At 36.6% G+C, this 20,493-nt stretch overlaps 1 protein-coding gene across 2 annotated transcripts; it reads right to left on the reverse strand.

Annotated features, from left to right (window-relative positions):
- Positions 1–6,541: 6,541 nt before the first annotated feature.
- On the reverse strand, positions 6,542–15,981 carry LOC131617444 (uncharacterized). 2 transcript variants are annotated; one of them, XM_058888731.1, is made up of 6 exons: positions 15,750–15,981; positions 8,433–8,510; positions 8,110–8,220; positions 7,862–8,029; positions 7,471–7,499; positions 6,542–7,200 (listed from the first exon to the last, which is right to left on the reverse strand). In XM_058888731.1, the coding sequence occupies exons 2-6, from the start codon at positions 8,467–8,469 to the stop codon at positions 6,940–6,942; spliced, it is 606 nt and encodes a 201-aa protein (XP_058744714.1). In that variant the 5' UTR covers positions 8,470–8,510; positions 15,750–15,981; the 3' UTR covers positions 6,542–6,939. The 2 variants fall into 2 exon arrangements, with proteins under 2 accessions (XP_058744714.1, XP_058744713.1); XM_058888730.1 differs by lacking the exon at positions 15,750–15,981 and adding an exon at positions 8,771–8,911.
- Positions 15,982–20,493: the final 4,512 nt, after the last annotated feature.

Genomic DNA, 20,493 nt, shown 5'->3' on the forward strand with positions numbered 1-20,493 from the left:
TTGTACTAGTATTTATAGCCTCCTTATGTTTTGAAGGAGGCAAGAAAGAATTGATATTTTAGTTTTATCGTTAGTTTTGTGTATGTTTAATGGCTAACTCTTAGATTTGGAACAATTGCTTTACCCCTTTCTATCATTCTTACAAGAAAGGGAAAAGGAAATCATAGCAGAAAGATTGTGAAACTATTTTGGTACTCAAAATATATCAGAAACAGTTTTGTCAAAAAGTCATTCTTACATTTGTCAAAAATTCATTCTTACATTTTGAAGTCATCACTTACATACTTTATCTTTCTTGTAGGATGAACTTATAGCTTAACCTTTAACAAAACAAACCAACAAAAGCCCAACATGTGACACAATGGAAAGAAAATGAAACTAATCTGAAAAAGAGGAAACAGACTCAGGTCTGCAACCATCATTTGTGCCTCACATCATTTCGCCGGAACACCACCTCCATTCACCGGCCACCGTGCATCAAACAAAACCACTACATAGAAACTTTCGTTTTCAGCAACAAAATCATTATCGTAACCAAGGATTCAGACGAGAGAGAGATACTTCTTACCTGACTAGAGATGGGTTGAAGGTGAGATTTGTTTTTCAGACGAGGGAGAGAGAGTGAGAAATCTGATGAATGAGAGAGAAACATAAGTGTAAGAATGGATTAGTTGATAAGCAAAGAAAGAGATGGAGAGAGAAGTTTAGGGTTCACAAAATAGATCTAAAAAGAGCTTATTCGGAAAAAGTGAAATTTGAAATTTGAAATTGTGCTAGAAACAAAGGGTGTTATGGAGGGAAAGTAAACTAAATCAAGTTGGACCAATGGGAATGTAACACTTGTTAAAAAATTGAAAATTTTGTGTTTTATTTAGTTGATTACGAAAATTCCCTTTTCCTTTGTAAATGCAGTTTGTGCTAGGGACAAATCAGTCTGTTTGGCCAATAGATAAGTAAATGTTTGATAGTAGACATCATCTCGCCGGAACACCACCTCCAGTCACCGGCCACCGTACATCAAACAACACTACTACATAGAAACTTTTGTTTTCAACAAAAAAATCATTATCGTAACTAAGGATTCAGACGAGAGAGATGCTTCTTGTAACATCCAATTTCTACCCGACGAGTATTAAAAAATCCAAGTTATAAAAATTTTTCATACATGGGATGCTACACTTCACAAAAACACAAATCATAAAACAACCTGCTCGTTTTAATTGAATAGATACATAACACTTATATTTGGATGAACCAAAGTAAACTTCATAAATTTCAAACTTCGCATTCTAATACACAGCGGAAAATATTCATATTAATGTTATGAAAACATTTTACATCAAACATAAATATCAGGTATCCCATTATAAGTCAACATGGCAACTTCGTTCAACATTAGTCAAAATCATCCTTTAGAAATACTTTAACAGTAACTAAGATTCAGCTACGAAACAACCGAACGTTCATACCTCCCTGGGTGTTATAGATCAGAGTATGACCCGACTCTACGTAAGCAACGGACGATTAACATCTTCCAAACTACTCCGAAAGCGCACTAATCTTCTTAACCCGCGCGTTACCAACATAAGGGTAACATTCAAACAATAGAGGTGAGATATCAAACCTTATAATTGAGTTTATGATAAATAATATAATAGATCAGATTATATAAAATCATCGCTTCACAGTATCAACATCATGAATTCACTTCATTTCACATCATTATATTCAACAAGCGATTAAAGTCACAAATCAAGTCAAGATTCAAGTCATAACACTTCACATCAATTCACACTTATGCATCATAAAATGTGACACTAACTATGCACATGCATGTGGTACCAACAAGGCTTCAGCCCTCATCACTAAATTGCCAATTAATAGAGGCATAAGCCTTCATCGTAGTTTGCCAGTCCAGGTCATCGCAAAGTATGCCAATGTGTAAGTTCTCTAGCTTTTGGATAGGCATTAATTTTAGTAAAATAAATAAAGCAGGTTTAGTAGATAGGTTAAATTAACTTGTTGACAGGAACAGGTTGAGCAAGACGTCCTATCTCATGTTATAACATGTTGTGTTGAGATGTCTCAACATTTGGAATGACATGTCGTATGGCATGTCCTATATAACAACATACGACAGCGTGCCTGAACTAAAGTGGATAAGTTAAATCTGTTGTGATTTAACAATCACAGATATACTCAGTGATATGATGCAATCATATAAGGCATTATTTGTTTAGCAGGTCATAAGAATCAATCATAATATTTGAAGAATATACAACTTTATATAGTTTCTAAATAAGGAGATATTCTTGGAAGCTATGGAATTGAAGACCTTGCTTTTAGCAGAAGTTACTGCTAACTTGTAATAGCATATTTGATATGTTTATAAGCCCAAATCCAGTTGGGTATAGGATATAAAAATAAGGATTTGTAACCTAGTTTGGTACGGCTCAAGATGTAGGAGTCTAGGGTTTGTCAAGGTGAATCTCTCGAGTTGTGGGAAGATCACCATGTTCTTCTCAAAGCTGTGAAGCAAGAGAAGTAATGTCCACCTTGAAGCCTGTAGGAAAGAGGTGTATTGTTCTTGGAGGAAGCTCTGAAGCAACTATAAGTTACTGTTCTTAGTTTAGAGTCATGGCTAGGTATTGTCATGGCAGCGAGTCTTCTGCGATTGTTTGATACTGTAGGGTATCACTATTTGTGATTGAAGGGATTTGAGGAGGGCCTCATACCTAAGTGAGTCTTAGGTAGAAGTATTGCATTGGGTAGTGATTAAGTGAGAAGTTGTAAACCGGAAGTTGTTTAGCTTCGAAATGATACCGTTGATAGTGAACTTCATTCCTGGCTTGGTATGCCTCTAGAATACGAGAGTTGCTCCAAACTGGGTTAATAATCACTTGTGTTGTTTACCTTTTAGTACTTCATAAAATTGTTTATACCTTTCCTGTATATTTTAAGACAGACCGGATGTCTTGACATCCTATAGGACATCTGAGTCTGTTGTACCAGAATTTCAAAATGTATGAGACTCGATGAATGCAGCCTAACATACTCAACAACAACAAATCTCGTCAAAAGGCATACGCCTATATCACTATTATTACCAATAAATAGAGGTAATTCATCATCATCACATCGTCGCAGGTTTATTAGTATAAACTGTTTCAGCTTCTTCATAGCATCATTACAACCACAACGCAATAATATAATTGCATTTCAACAATCAAAACAACATCGTCACAACAATATTATCAACAAGTACTACAACTTTGCATCATCAAAATATCACAGTAGCATAACAACAACGACAATAACAACTACACTGGCCATAAGCCTACAACCTCTTATTTTTCAATATTCAAAGGAAATTCAACAAAATTCAACACACTGAATCAACCAAACTATGCGACAAAATGTTTCATGATTATTCGTACGATTCAACTATACCGGCTAAACAATTAACGGCTACAAGTTCTACTACATCTACTCAATATTCCTGTATCATTATTTATCTTCGTTAATTTAATTACATCTAATACTATAATGGTATAAAATTTGTTGTTCTAAACCTGCTACTGTTAAGTATATATTAACTCTGCTATTGAAATACTCCGCTTGTCTCTGTCACTATTCATCTACTACTGTTGATAAGGTATTCCTTAATGTGTAATATTTTGTCATTTCTCAGTTGCTTTATCCTACCAATGCCATGTTACTACACTTAATCATGGAGTGCTATATACTAATTAAATTAATGAGATAGGGTATCCCATGTGCTATTCACCAATTAAACTGATACAGTAAGGTACCAAGTGCTACCTCTTAACAAAATAAGTCATGTGAATAATGGGTGGTTCCCACTAGCCTAAGGGGTGACCGCCCCTCCTTTTCCTCCTTGGGAGCACACGCACCCCTTCAATTCATGGGGTGGGCGCCCCTTCCTTGTGTGTCTAGGGGGTGGGCGCCCCTACTGTCTATATATTTTTTTCTTCAGCTTCCTCTTCTCACAGACTCCCTTTACTCCCAGTTTCTTTGTCTCATCTTCGTCTCAGATCAATTACTCAGTGAATCATAACAACACAAAATCACAGGAATTTATTAGTTGTAATATTTCAAAAACAATTTCCACAACCAATTCATCAATTGATAACATTACAATGACATCAAAACCTCATGACAACAACATCATTTTTCAGGAACACAACATCACAGCGAATTTCCGGTTTCTTCTATGATTGAACTTTTAGACCAACACAACAACAAAATTTACAGCAACATGGAAATTATATCAATCAACACAGAATAGATTTGTAGCAACAATTCATCGATAATCATAATTGTTCATTTCCAGCCACAACAAACCATACACAAACAAAGCAATTTCAACATATCAAACACAAACAAAAGCAATTTCATAAACCTGATCCCGAATACGATTCATCATATACCTTATTATAGAGTCAGAACTCCGCCCTTACCTTGGATTGAAGGTTGCTCTATAATTCTCTCCGGCCGAATTCTAGATTCGCCATAGTTTCCAACCATTTGCCTCTTCTCACTTTCTGCAACTTTCCCGGTCAATTTCCGGAACCTCTTCTCTGCAACTCCACGTATCTTTCTCTTCTCCAAAACCCTTATTTTCTGAGGATTAGATTGACATTATCAAGTCATAACCGATTAGAGTGTCTGTCAAATGTTTTAGAGTTGGAAAGTTTACTTCTTGCTAGTTTTCTTCCCTGAGTGGATTTCTTAAGGTGAAAATAGGTTCTTCTCACAAAAATTTGGGAAATTTGGCTCAAAATTTTAGCAAACTGTTGAATGAAAGATGACGTGTAAATTGTAATGACTTGATTCCATATCAGTTTTATCACTTGATTCCCTCAAAATGACTTGTGTTTGTGTTTTTTTTCTTTTCTTCTCCTTCAATGGAAAATCAAGAAAAGGAATATCTAAACAGTGATTCAATCGACAGGTCTGAATCTACTGAATTTGATGCATTTGAACACTTAACTCCTGAATTCTTGAATTCTCTTAAAACACCAGGGTTGCCAAATAATTCCACGCTTCAAGCTCGCCCAGCGAAGCAGCTCGCGACCCAAGTCAGTAATTCCCAAGATTTTGAGATTTTCCTCGCTACTAGCTCGCCCCTGGAGCGCCCGGCCATCTCGCTGCTTGCTCGCCCGGCAAAATTGCTAAAATGGCCCAAAATTTCAAAGTCTTCAAACTTTGCTCCAAATGGCTTTCTTTCATGTTTAGCTTCAAGGCCACTTCTTTCACACTTTTTCCTATCTTTTAGCTTAAAAAATGAACAAACAAGTTAAAAATACCAAAGTCTTCACAATAACTTGATTATCTAATAAAATCAAAAAGTTTAATTATAAAATACAACGGAAAGGTTTGAAATTACCGAATTTTAATATGGAAAATTACTCACTTTTGACACCTAACAAATTGTAATTGTCTAAAGGAGGATCAATAATGATTGAGAAACAAGACTGCATAAAAATAAGAGTACTAAATGAGAGTATTTTTTTTATAAAGGTTATATAGAATTGATGAGTTTTGTTTCTAATAAGATGATCTTGCTATAACTGCGGTTTATATAAACTAATTTTACAGTTAGGTTTTGTTTTAGGTCCACTTTATTCTATTCGAGTCTGATATTTATGGATGGCATTTGATTAAATAAGTTAGATGAATTGCTGAAGATTAGTGTCCTCTTAGAAATCAATCCATAGAATTGAAGACCCGAGCCGTTAAAGAAATTAATTATAACATTTTAGATGGTTCTTTTGTAGAGAAAGGGTGTAAACTTTTTTTTTTTTGAACGCGGAAAGGGTGTAAACTTAATTACACCCTATTTGATGTTATGATTTTCTCTTAAATTGCTTCCTACTTAACATTAATTAGAGATATTGTTGAAAAGAAAAAAAAGAAAATATAGTTGAGAAATTTGCCTCTATTGGATGATATTTGCAACATTAAGTAATTTCTCCTATGTCATGTTGGGAGTTCAACAATTCACTTATTTATGAATGATATTTTAAATCTTATAATGTTGATGTTGAATTATGTGTAAGTAATTTCTCCTATGTCATGTTGGGAATTCAACAATTCACTTATTTACAGATAATAGGTATTTTACTCCCGTCATATAGCGAGATTCGATTTACCCCCTATTAAAATTTTTTTTTGGATTACCCCCTGTATTTTTAGGGTATCCCCCTAAACGTGTAAAAAACAGTGAAAAACCAGGGGGGTAAATAAAAAAAACAAGTTTACAGGGGGTCCTAAGGGGGTAAATCATAGAACTTTTCATATTTCAAGAGGCTAATCCAAAAAAATATATTAATAGGGGGTAAATCGAATCTCGCCTATATGGTAGGGGGGTAAATACCTATTATCCCACTTATTTATGAATGAAATTTTAAATTTTATAATGTTGATGATAAATTGTAAACTGACAAGTTTTATTGATGTGTAATTCAATCCAAACTATTACAATTTTGTAACTTTAAACTTGCATTTTTCTAACATATCATTTTAAAATATACTTTCAGAGTATATCTCAAAATATTAAACAAATTTACCTTTGCGGGTATTTTACTAGTAATTACATAAACATACAAAACATCATAGACTTATTAAAGAAATACAAAACATCTTAGATTTATTAAAGAAAAACACAATTCTATACTCGAAAGGAACTTGGAACTTTTCTTATAGCACATAAAACCGAATATAAACAATTAATTAATAAGAGAACAATCGAGAATCATTGGGGGGTTATTATGGCAAGCAAACAAAGAGATCATGTGTCCTTGCTTTCTACAAGCTTCAAGGATTCAACTCTTGTTTTTCTTTCTTTGTCTTTGATCTTGTCATTGGCCCCCCTAGAATATGTGAGGCGTCATTGGACCGAGGATCCTTAAGCTCTCAATCAAAAGGTGATGATGGGGCATGTGAGGCGTCATTGGACACATGATCCTCAAGGTCTCGATCCAAAGGTGATGATGGGGCGTGTGAGGCCTCATTGGACACATGATCCTCAAGGTCTCGATCCAAAGGTGATGGGAATGGTTCTCGTACTGGAGTAGTCTCTGGAGAAGAATTGATAGAGAATGTAGGAGATACGTATGAAGATATATCTGGTGTTGAGCAAGACCGGTATCCTCCAAGGGAACAAGGAGAATGAGCCTACAACCAAGAAAAAAGAAAACAGTGCAAATGTTGGACATATGCTCCGAAAACTAAAGGGTATGTATATCTAATAAAACTATTGTGTTAAATCATGATGATTCTAGTGGAAAGTTAAAAGTTTCAAGTGACAAAATAAAAGAAGAAAGTTTGTTGTTTTTGGTGAAAAATGAAAAACATGCTGTATATGACAAAATTAAAAAGTATATAATGGTTGTGGTCATCAAACACAATAAGGAAAAGTTAAACAGGCATTGTAGAACACAGTACCTCCTCTACAATGTCAAAATACTTCATATCTGCAAATATAATAGGAGAAACAAGAAAAGTGAGAAACATTGATATCAAAAAATAAATAACTGACAAGTATCAAGTTTCACACTTTCATGACATGTGCTAATAAACAAATGCTAGAAACAATTTAGGTACTTGAATGGCAATATACACACACAAGGACGGACCTTGTAAAGATTCAAGAATACATTTGCTTGTAATTATAAAGCTAAGACATTGAATAAGTTCATGTAAATGTTAAAGGCAGCCGTCAATGAAGTTATGAAGAAGTTATTAGAGGCGGGGATAAGTTAATAGTATATAAAAAGGCAGTGATCCACACCACAGCATACATTATTAGTATATGGAAAAAGTGAGGTTGGCTTACAGCAGTCTGGTATTGGAGAATCCATGCCTATTCCAAACCGACCTGCGATACAAACATTATGATCATGATAATTATCCTCACTGTCATCTTCAGAGGAATTGCCCTTCATGGCTTCAAGTTGTGCTTTTCTTGCCCTTGCTATCGAGTTTACTGTTATTGAGATATTTCCTACAACATGCAGACAAAGAGGATATAAGAATAGAACAGGGGAAGAGTGATATACATCAAATATTGCGAAATACACGTACTACTAATAGGGGTATCGGCTATCATAGCAGAGATTGATTGAATATCAAGTTTTAGTGACTTGTTTCGAGGTTTCTTCCCTTTCTTTCCATGTTTCTTTGATTCATGTGACTCTACATGAAGCAAACAAAAAAGACATAAGAATAGATAACAAAACCAATACATAAAAAAAAAAAAAAAAACTAAATGAAGTGGCAATTGTTTTCAGCATGTAGTATAAGCTTTTCGATAAACTAATGTTTAATTTTAACAGAAGCAAATGAAATCCAAACTCCACAGCTAATTTCAACAGAATCTCTTGCCAATTGGTGTTATGAATACTTACTATTGTGGGGACGATTGGACCTTTTAGCTTTGGGCATTATCGCAGTTCAGAAAACAAAAATTTGAAGAGGGTAGAACTCTGTAAAACAAACAAATAACAGAATTAATTAGAGAGGTAGGGTGATAATATACAAACTATGAACCAAGTAATACAATATAATGAAACCAACAACACATGATCACGAAGCCAGAACTAGGGTTTTGCATTCAACTTATTATTTACACATGATCATGAAGCCATAACTAGGGTTTCGCAGTCAAATAATTTCACGATGAAACCAATAACAAATTGTAACAAGTAATTAACCGAATAACAAAGATGAATAAAAGGTAATGTACCGGCCGTGAGACGAGAACGAAGATCCAGAGGAAGAACAATCAAAATATCGTTCCCTTTAATTTTTGCTACTTTTTTCTTTCTCTTCGTTCCTCCTTCCATTAATACAACCAACCATGCAAATGGGACAAATCTTTGCATTTTCTAAAATTAGATTATATTTTCTTTTTATTTAGATGTTTTTAATTTGTAGTAGGTAATTATAATAAAAAATATTATATACTTTTACAATTCACATTTATACAAAAGAAATTCGTCCTATAAACATTCCGCTTTCTGATGGAGCCATGATGCAAACTTACTTCTCTAGAATTATTATTTTCAATTATGTTTTTTATTTGCACAATGTTCTTTGTATTCTAGATTTCAACTCTAATTTGATTTCAGTTCCCAAAACTCACTGTGTCTCTTGATAGCAAATTGATTTTGAATTCATTTGGCTGTATCATACAATGGAGTCATACCTTGATGAAGATAGATACAACTAAGCTTCACCATGGCGTATACTTGCACTTAGAACATTTTGAAAAAGGTATCATACATCAAAAACCAGTTACATGGCATTAAAAATCAGCTTCATGCATGAAAAATCAGATTTTACTCAAAACACAGGCTTATGTATCGACACATACATTGTATAGGTCGACACATGTGCTTCAATATTAATATTTTTCGCTGGAATTCGAATTCTCTGTTTGCCACTGGTTTGAATACAGGTTGTGGAAATGCTTTGGATCTTCGTGCTGCGAATACGGGCGCTGTGAGCATGGGAGAAGCCGCGGTTCAGCAGCAGCACCTGCTTGATTTGCTGCACACAGTATCTTCATCAAATGTGGAGGAGGACTGCTTTGCGTGGAAACTTAATGAGAATGGTAACTTCTCAGTGTCAAGTGTTGCGAATTTGGAGGAGGAATCTCAAGATTTTGCCTGGCAGGATTCAACCGTTAATAACATGAATATTTTTTGGAACACTAAGTTGCCCCTTAGAATTAAGGTTTTTGCTTGGCGGTACTTTTCCAATAGACTTCCAGTAAAAGATCTTTTGCTCCATAGGGGAATTTCAAATATCTCTTTTTCTGATTGTTTGTTTTGTTTGGATCAAACGGAAAATTCGGAACACTTGTTTCTTGATTGTGTTGTGTCGAAGGAGATTTGGAATAGAATATATCTATAGTTGGGTGAAGATCTTCTTTTATATATGGAGGAGTTTAGGAACATTGAATTTTTTAAGTCAAGTTGAAGAAGTCCAAGATCAAGATCAACAGTGTATGGATAGGAACCTTATGGAGTCTATGGCTCATGAGAAATAATATTACTTTTGAGGATAAACCTTATAGCTTTGATGAGGTGATTTTTAATGTAATTCTATTCTCTTGGAGATGGTTGGCTTTATGCTACCCTTTGTTTCTAGTTAGTTTTTACGATTGGTAAAAGAGACCAATGGATTGTTTCAACTCTCCTTAGAGTTTTGTGTTTTAAGGGTTGCACCCCTAGTGCAATTTCTTAATTATCTTTTGCCTATTGAAAAAAATATATTAAAGCATGTAGTTTATGTTTCTACGTGCTGACTCATGTGTCAACACATGATGTTTATGTGTCGGCCGGCACACACGATTTTTCAGATTGACACATATTCTACTTTTGTTTCTATGTGCTGACTCATGTGTCAACACATGCTATCTATGTGTCGGAACATACGATTTTTCAGGTCGACACATGACCTAACACATGTCGACGCATGCATTAATATGTTTCGACACATGACTTATATGTATCGACACATGTTGTAGCTTTTTTGAAAAATTGCATTCTTTTTCAATTTTTAAGCATTCCTTTTGCCCCCACCTTGCTCACTTATAAATACTTCATACATGCACCATTTTCAACTTGATGAAACTATAAACAAATACAAAGATTGCACTTCATCTTCAACCTCTCATCTATGCATACACACAAGCAAACTACACATAATCATCTTTTGCTCAGGTGCCATCTAAACTTGTGTTGATAACGTCCAATTTAGGTCGGTGTACCGGTATATTGGCTTGAGAATATTTGGGGGTTTCATCCGGAAAAACCTAAGGGGTTTGTCCTTCAAGATCATAGTGTTGATTTTGGGGTTTTGATAATAAGAAAGCCAAGCTAGGGTTTTCATTCAAGATTATTGGGATTTGAAGGATTTGGACAAGATTACACAATTGGATTCGATCGAGTGAAAGCTTTAAGGAATAATGGGTTTTGTCTAAGGAGTAGCGTGAGACGGTGGATCACATTGGTAAATCATGGGATACAAGTTTTTGCAATACGGATTTAATTGAGTGAAAGCTTTGAAGAATTTGAGGTTCTTGCAAAGGAGCAACGTGAGTTGGTGAATCGTTTGGAAAACTTAGGATTCGATAATTCGTAATTTGGATCCGGCCAAGTGAAAGCTTGGAAGAACACAAGGTTCTTCCAAAGGAGTAGGTAGCGCGATACGATGGATCATATTGGTATTGTAACGCTCCAATTTTATTTAATTAATTTTCATAATTTATTTGTATCATTGTTTGTGTTTGTTATTGATTTGTGGTGTTGGAGGAAAATATATATGTTGAAGAAGTCCCACATCGCTTAGTTTTGTGAAGGAATAGGGCGTTCAAGACTGTATATAGGATTAAAGTTCTTCGTTCCACATCTTTTAGTTTAGTGATGGAAGAGAGAATTAAGACTATATATAGGATTCAAGTTTTTCTTTACAAGATGCACCAGTCAAAAACACTTTAAGCTTGCATTTGACTTTCTTTGTTCTCTTATACTCTTGTATTAAAGTATTGTGAGATGTAGTTAAATATTTGTTTTGGAGGGTGTGAGTGTACTAGGGGTCTGGGTTAGTTGAGGATATATTATGTGTTGTAACAATTGTCGCATAATGTTATTCTCTGGTTGTCTATTGACAACAGTCGTGGTTTTTTCTTCAATTTTGGAGTTTCCACGTCATGTTCTTCTTTTTTTCTCTATGTTTGTTATTTTCCCAACAACTGGTACGAAAGCTTTTTGGTTCGATCTGGGGATATGAGTTCTTAGGTGTTCTTAGTATGCTCTATGGTTGCAGCTTTATCTGACATTCCACATCAGAAAAGAAGGTTAGTGTTGTGAAAGAATTGTTGAACTGCAGTTGCAAATTCCGCCGTGTAGTTTGGGCTAGAGAAAATTTGATGTGTTATTTTAAATCAAGGTGGAGATTGTTGAGTTTGGTTGAAAATATCCAATTACTAAAACCGCACAATTGTAATCCAACAATGAAATACCATCAAGGATACAATATCAAATCACAAACATCCACATATATACATATATCACTAATACACATATATTCACGTCTACAATCACATATGTTTCAATCACATATATCACATCCACAACACATTCAACACTTCATGTCTAATAATTCACCAAATCCACATACATGTATATCCACCAAAATCATATCCACACAATCATATAACATAATCACACACAACAACATTTCACACCGACGCGTGCGACACAAGTGTGGCTCTATGTATTATGCATGAGGATCCCTCTGTTATCATTTTCGACAAGCCGATTGTCCATCTCTCAAACTAGAAATGTTCCACTTTCGCAATCTCGCTTAGCGGGCCAAGTTCGCTTAGTGGACTCGCGATTTATCATATTTGTTCCCAGACTTCGCTTAGCGGCCTGAGCTCGCTTAGCGGACTCACGATTATGCAGAAAAATTGCAGAGAACTCAGTTCTGCAAATGGCTACTCCCATCTCTCTAAACCACTTTCATACTACTAGAAATAGCACTTACAACCAGTATTTAGCATGTATTACCAGCAAACTATACTAAAAACATGTCCAATAGCACAAATCGCATGGTTTCAACATAAACCCTAATATTTCCAAATCCATGAAATTGAAAGAATAGAGATTATACACAAAACATACACACAACATTACCCAATCATATAAACCTATATTAATTTGGATTCTAACCCTTACCTCAAGTCAATCTCCTTCTATCTTCAAGAATCTCACAATCCTCTTCTCTACTCTTATATTCTTCTCTCTCTTTTTCTCCAAAATGAAAGTTACGAAAGACTAAACCTAATAAAATTGGGATGTTACAGTAACTAGTTACATCAATCCATGTAATCAGTTACAGCAGCAACTGTTTTTAGAAAATTCACTTTTTTCTACATTGAATAACATGCACCTGTCTATGATGAAATAACTGAATACTTATGCATACATAATTATTTTCAGGACGCTAACCGTTTTCGGACTCGTAGTCACTCGATCATCGCTCCGGATGACCGCATAAGACCCTACTTGGACGTTGCTGGTTCCGGACCGATTAGCATCATCGCTGAGGCTTCCATTGATCACAAATTTGTTCTGGCCTTGTTAGAACGCTGGAGGCCGGAGACACACACTTTCCATCTTCCAACAGGGGAGTGCACCATCACCCTGGAGGATGTTCATATGTTACTAGGCCTTCCAGTTGACGGTAAGGCAATTAATGGTTGTGTAATGCAGGCAAATTCCATATGCTTTCAGGCATTGGGCATAGACTTGATAGAGGGTCAAGTTGGTGCTAGGGGACAGGGTATTAACCTTAAGAGGTTAAGGGAATATTATCATAATTTTCGGTTGGATGATGCGTCTCCCCAAGAGACCGTACTTCAGAAAACAAGGTGCTACCTTATCTTGCTAATTGGAAACGTTTTGTTTCCAGATAGTACTGGTAACATTGTTAATTTATGTATCTTCGTTTATTAATGGATTTTACTAGAGTTGGTCTATATAGTTGGGGGTCTGCAGTGCTGGCTACGGTGTACCAATCCCTGTGCAAGAACTCAAGATACGATTCTTGCACATTCTATGTATGCGCTCTGTTGGTGCAGGTGTGGGGGTGGTGGAGGATGCCTATAATGGCTCCGATTAACAAAGCCAGTTGGACCTTTCCGTATGCAATGAGGTAAGCTTTTTATATACCATATTTTTCATGCAGAATTAGTGAATTATGATATACTCTAACTAAAACATTTAATTTGCGTTTTAGATTTTGCGTGAAAAAAATGGACTTCACAAAAAATCTTCGGTCAAATATCACAATGTACCGCCAGCTCATTGATCACTTAGGGCCCGAACAAGTATTATCTCTAATCTTTTGCTCTTTTATAAGTGTATTTTTTATAAATATTTGCCCGAAATAATGTATAACTCTTATGCATGCAATTTATATGGAGACCGTAACTCAATTGCGACCATGAGCCTAGAGCTGCAAATGCAGAAATTTGGACTACAACATGTTGCCTGATCCGGTACAACATCATCGAAATGCATCATAGTGACCGGGTCAAGCTGCAGTTCGGAATGCGTCAAGGTATACCGGACCCTCTAGTTGACTTGGGAGTGTGGCACCTTAGACGAGTCAACCATCAGTGGAATCACCAAAACTAGAAGGATTTCGCACCCGTGTGGCGCCAGATGTGGAAGGACCGTCGCCAATATCTCCTCAACTTCCCCGTCAGTGATCATGAGATGAAACCCTCCGCCGAGTACATGAGTTGGTACCGTACGGTTACCACCCCTAACTTGTTTATTGCAGATCCGTTCTACTTAATAGACCCCCGTGCTTACAACTACATCCTACCCCAACAACAACCTGAAGAGGAACAACAACAACGGCAACAACTACAACAACGACAACTACAGCAGCAGCAACCACTACGAGAACCAGAACAAAATCAGTACGCCAACCAACAACAAAATCTGTTCCATACTCATCCCGTTCTGCCCGCAACTACCGACAACCTAATCTGTTCCAATCACAGTCTCAACCTTTTCAAGAAGCTGAAGACCAACACCATTCCGCTAGCCAATATCAAACCCAATCACAACCATTTGGGTTTTCAGCGTTTGCAGGGTCCACAAGGTTGTTCGGCCAAAACCTTACGCCCGGTTCGTCAAGCCTACATCTAAGTCCCGACGATGGTCCTCAAGATGAATCCTCTCACCGTGGCACCCCTTCTGGCTATTCAACACCGTCGAACCAATTTGGCTTTAATCAAGGTAGTTCTAGTGCTGCTGGGTGCTACCAACCTGAAGTCGTTCCCCTACCCACTCCCCCACCACAATTTAACACTTATGAGGGCTTGGGTAACCGACTTTACAACAGTCGGTTTCCGGAAAATTATGGTGGCGTGGACGAATTCATAGACAGCGACCAACAGAACAACCCACTTCCAGGCTCAGTTACACAGACCCAGCAAGAAGCACGAAGGGGTAGGGGTAGGGGTGGGGGTGGTGCTAGGCTTCGCGGCGGCATCAACGATCGCGGTAAACGTGTGATAACAAGACCGTCGTGCGGAACAGATGGCTATCTGGGTGATGGACGCCATTAAGCATTTTGTTGTGTTTTCTTTAGTCAATTGTTGTTGATGTATCGTTTCTTTAATCAATTGTAATCAATGTTTCGTTTTTTATTACCAAATGTCAATTTACGTTTTCTACATTAAATTATAAAAACTAAAAAAAAAATTGAAAAAAAAAAGTATATATAAGCACTTACCTAATAAAAAAAATTGAAAAAAAATACCCTAAGCCTAATGCGCCAAATGGTTTGGCAATTAGGGAAAAACCCTAAGTCTAATGCGCCATTCCATTTGGCGCCAACTCTTTGAAAATTAGGGTTAGCCAAATAGTTTGGCGCGTGCACCCTATTTTAATACCTATGCGCCATTTCATTTGGCGCATCCACTTATCTGGGGTCCCAAACCTAGACATTTTGGTAAATACCCCGAAAACATGGTTTTTTTGGTAAATTTTTTTATTAAACCTCGTTATTTAATTTTTTTCTCATTTGGAGTCAAATACAATAAATGATTAAACTACTCCACATATCTAATCCAATAAGCCAATCTAATACAATAAAAGTTAAAACTACACTAACTCTTAAAAGAAAAGACATACTCGCAGTACTTATCCACTCAATTCGGTTGAGAAACTGAATTTTTCCTTTTTTGTGTGATGGCGATAGATACCTCTCTTCAAATTCATAATCATATGTGGATTGAATTGAAACTGGACCGCAGGAGGTTGTATCATAGCCGCCAAAGGTTGTGCAACAGCCATTCAGATTCAACAGCCATGGTTGAATGCGGTAGGGTTTCGAGAGTTAACTCTTTTCAAAATACATTTTTGTACTTCATCAAATCGTTACGGAATATTTTCCTAAAAATGAACAATTAAAACTAAATCAAAATCTGACTTATTATTCATCAAAATCTAAATGCTTGAAAGATAAATAACTTGCCAATATACTCAGGTCAACTTTAAATCACAAAATATAAAAAACAATTGTACAAGCCATTGAACATAACTATTAAATTAGTAACATAAAAATTAAATAACGTTTTTGCCTAAAGTCAAAATCGTGATCATTTATACCTAAAAAAACAAATCAACCTAAAAAACACAACTCCTCCCTTGAGACTTCTTTCTATTTTCAATTATAAGGAGATACAAACAAATTTCCAAAAAATGGTATTCTAGTTCAAGACTGACTCTAGTACCAGTAATTAGTTCCTCTCAAATCCTTCACTGTCATTACAATAACATTATCACATATGTTGAAGCTCAAATTATTTTGAAAAACCAAACCAGTTGTTGAAAAAGCTAAGGCATCCGAACTCTTGATATAACAGATTTTTTTTTTCATAAGCAAGGGATTATATAAATAGAGAACTAGGGGTTCTCAACCCGAATACAATGATCAACGGGAAAACCGACAAAAAGAAGATTACAAGCCAATTACATCACGAAAGGAAACCCAAAGGATCCTTACAAAAATCGTAGAAATTGTAATTGGAATTAGTAATATTCCCGCAAAAAGACCATCGCCACACCGTAAGCTTTATATTCCAAACAATATTATTTACGCTCCAACCATCATTCCGGAAGCACACGCCATTTCTAGCTACCCAAAGACACCAAGTAACCGCTAACCATACCATCCCCAATTTACACCTCTTAACTTTCTTGAATTTAAAGAACGAATGCCACTCCATAAAACTAGGTAAGCATTCATCCTCCTTCCTATCTCCTATACCAACCCATAAAGCTATGTCATTCCAAATCCTTTTTACCACCCAACAAACAAAAAAAGTATGCCTAGCCTTTTCTACATCCACACCACAAAAAGAACAAAATAAATTATCTAAGGGGAGAGAGATACCTCTAATCAACAATAAGTCCTTTGTAGGAAGCCTATTGTGAAATAATCTCCAACCGAACGCCTTGATTTTGAACGGCACCTCTAACTTCCACAAAACCCCAAAAGCTTCGTAGCATTTAATAGGAGGACCAAAAGGAGTTAAACTCTTCAAAAGATAAGAATAACAAGAAGCTACCGAAAACTCAAGGTCCTCATTATTACACCACTCCACTTCATCTCTCCCCTCATTTCGACCTTCCGCACCGTCCAAGAAACTCCTCAAAACCGCCACCTCCCCTTCATGAGTATCCACCTCTAAACCGAAATCTCCCCATTTCCAACCGTCACTACTCCATCCACCCATCGCCGCCACGGAAGCAATTTTTAATTTAGAAGCTTCGAAAAGGACCGGAAAAAGGACTTTCAAAGGAGGTCCTCCCCACCACTTAGCAAACCAAAACGGAGTATTAAAACCATTGTTAATTGAGAAACTACTACATTCCACAATCGGATCACAATACCGGCCATGGGAAATATTAACAAGATCCCTCCACCAAAAGGAACAACTCGATGTAGGAGACGACCCCTTATCCCCACTCAACATCTTGTAAGAAAGGTCACCATAACGAGCTTTCAAAATAGAGAACCAAAGAGAATCGGTACCTTGAAGAATCTTCCATCTCCACTTGAAAAGAAGAGCCAAATTAAACAAAACAATATTTTTAACTCCCAAGCCTCCCTTATCAAAATAAAAATTAACATCCCTCCATTTCACCCAATGAATCTTCCTTTTATTCTCCACCCCCCCCCCCCCCCCATAGAAAATTACTTTGAATGGTGGTAAGGTTTTTTATCACTTTCGGAGGGACTTTGTAGAAGGACAGAGTGAAAATAGATAAAGAACTAAGAACGAATTTAAGAAGAGTGATTCTACCTCCCAAATTAAGGAACCGGTTCGTCCACCCTTCCAAGCGATTCTTCAACTTCAACACGAGCGGGTTCCACGTATTTTCCTTCCTTGGATTAAAGCCGATAGGAATATCGAGGAAGTAAAAATTGCTCTCTTCCACTTTGCAAGAAAGAACATGGGATTCCGCTTCCAAGAAATAAGAATTAGAATTAATCCCAATAAGCTTGCTTTTTTGGTAGTTAATTCTGAGACCCGATACCACCTCAAAAGCACGAAGAACCACCTTAATAGCCCTAATTTGCTTCCAACTACCTTCCCCCACTAGGAGTGTATCATCCGCAAATTGAAGAATATCCACCCCACACGATCTCTTAATGTCAAAACTTGCATAATCCCCCATCTCAATAGAACTTTTCACCAAAGCCGATAATCCTTCGGCAACCAAAACAAAAAGAAAAGGAGAGAGAGGATCGCCTTGTCTCAAACCCCTAGAAACCGCAAACTCCTTGGTTGGACTCCCATTAACAAGAATCGACATATTGCTATTGAACACCAATAGCTCCATCCACTTCAACCACCTTTGACCAAAGCCCATCCTTTTCATCATGTATCTCAAAAAATTCCAACTAACTTTGTCGTATGCTTTCTCAAAGTCAACTTTAAAAAGAATGCAATTTTTACCTTCCTTTCTTGCATAGTCGACCACCTCATTCGCCACCAAGACACCGTCCAACAATTGCCTACCGGGAACAAAAGCGCTTTGACACTTAGAAATAATCGAAGACAACACCTTTTTCAATCTCCCCGCCAAAAGCTTTGAAACCACTTTATACATGCAACCTACCAAACAAATGGGTCGATAATCACCCAAAGCTATCGGATTGGATTTCTTAGGAATCAAAGTAAAAAAAGAAGAGGTGATCGCTTTCGATATTGAGTTCCCATCAAAAAAGTACTTGAAATAACGAAAAAAGTCCTCTTTAATAAAAGACCAACAATTCTTTATGAAAAGAAAAGAGTAACCATCCGGACCCGGACTCTTGTCTCCCCCACACTCCCACACCGCCTCCTTAATTTCGGCTTCTAAGAAAGGATTCTCAATATCCGCCGCTTCCAAAGAATTGATAGAATTAAAGGGAATACCATCCAACACCGGTCGACTCACTTCGGTTTCTAGGAATTTGTTCTCGAAAAAATTGAACACCGCCTCTTTTACATCTTCAACCGAATCCACCAAACCCTCCGGAGTAAAAAGAGGACCTAAATGATTTATCCTTCTCCTTTGTTTCATCACCTTATGGAAAAAAACCGCTATTAGAATCTCCCTCCTTAATCCACTTAACTCTAGATTTTTGAAGTAGCATATTTTCTTTTATCTTCAAATTCCTCCAAAACTTAGCACAAGATTCCTTCCTTAAAACAAAATTATCATCAAAAGAAGTGTCGTTATCGGAAACTAACCTTTCATCGGCAATATTTAAATCCCGGATTCCATCTTCCATTTCCAACTCTATCTTCCCAAAAACCTCTTTGTTCCATCTTCTAAGTTTGTCTTTTAATAAGCGAAGCTTTTCCTTTAAAATAAAATCTCCTCTACCTTCCACCTTCATGCTTTTCCATTCTTTCTCCACAAAAGGAATGAACAAATTAGATGAAAACCACTCATTATTGAATCTAAAAGGCTTCGGTCCCCAATCCAAACCATCCATTACTAACCAAACCGGGCAATGGTCCGATATGTCTCTATCACCTTTGACTTGACCAACCACCCCCCAATCCACAACAATGCTACTAGAAATAAGAAAACGGTCTAAGCGACTCATAGATTTTCCGTCACCACTAAACCAAGTAAATTTTTTACCTTTACATGGAACATCCACTAAAAGGCTTTTATCAATGAAATCCGAAAATAGATCCTCTTCATAATGATGTGTTGTCGCCGTTCTCCCCCTTCCTTTCACTAGAGTTTTTTGTAGCGTTAAAATCTCCTCCCATTATCCATTCTCCATCTTTGAATGCTTCTTTCAAATCTAAAAGCTCCTTCCACATCTCCTTTTTCTTGCTCAACAAACAAGAAGAATAAACATTAACAATGTAAAAAATCTTATTCTTCCACTCCACTATATTGCCCAAATACCCATCTCCCTTAAAACTTCCCACCACCACCACCTTATTACTATTCCAAAGAGTGATCAAACCTCCCGACCTCCCCAAAGAATTAGAGAAAGAAAATCCAACGTCCGGATTGTGCCAAAAGCTCTTCGCCACGCTATCCCCCATATTAGTAATTTTTGTTTCTTGAATCATAAACATATCCGCCTTAGAATTTTTAATAATAGAACAAATTCTCTTCCTTTTAAGAGAATTAACACCCCCTCTTATGTTTAAGGTCCCAATAATCATGGTTCACCTTTAGAATACTCCTTCCGTCCTTCCCCATTGTCACTACTTCCAACAGTACAGTCACGTCTCAATACCATTTTTTTCCCACATCCATCCACATCTACCACCCCCAATACCTCCATAGCATCCCACAAGTCCCCTCCATATCTCTTTTCCAGAAACTTCCATTGACGACGATTATTACGAAC

Source organism: Vicia villosa, linkage group LG7 (assembly GCF_029867415.1).
Source record: "Vicia villosa cultivar HV-30 ecotype Madison, WI linkage group LG7, Vvil1.0, whole genome shotgun sequence".
Taxonomy (NCBI): Eukaryota; Viridiplantae; Streptophyta; class Magnoliopsida; order Fabales; family Fabaceae; genus Vicia; species Vicia villosa.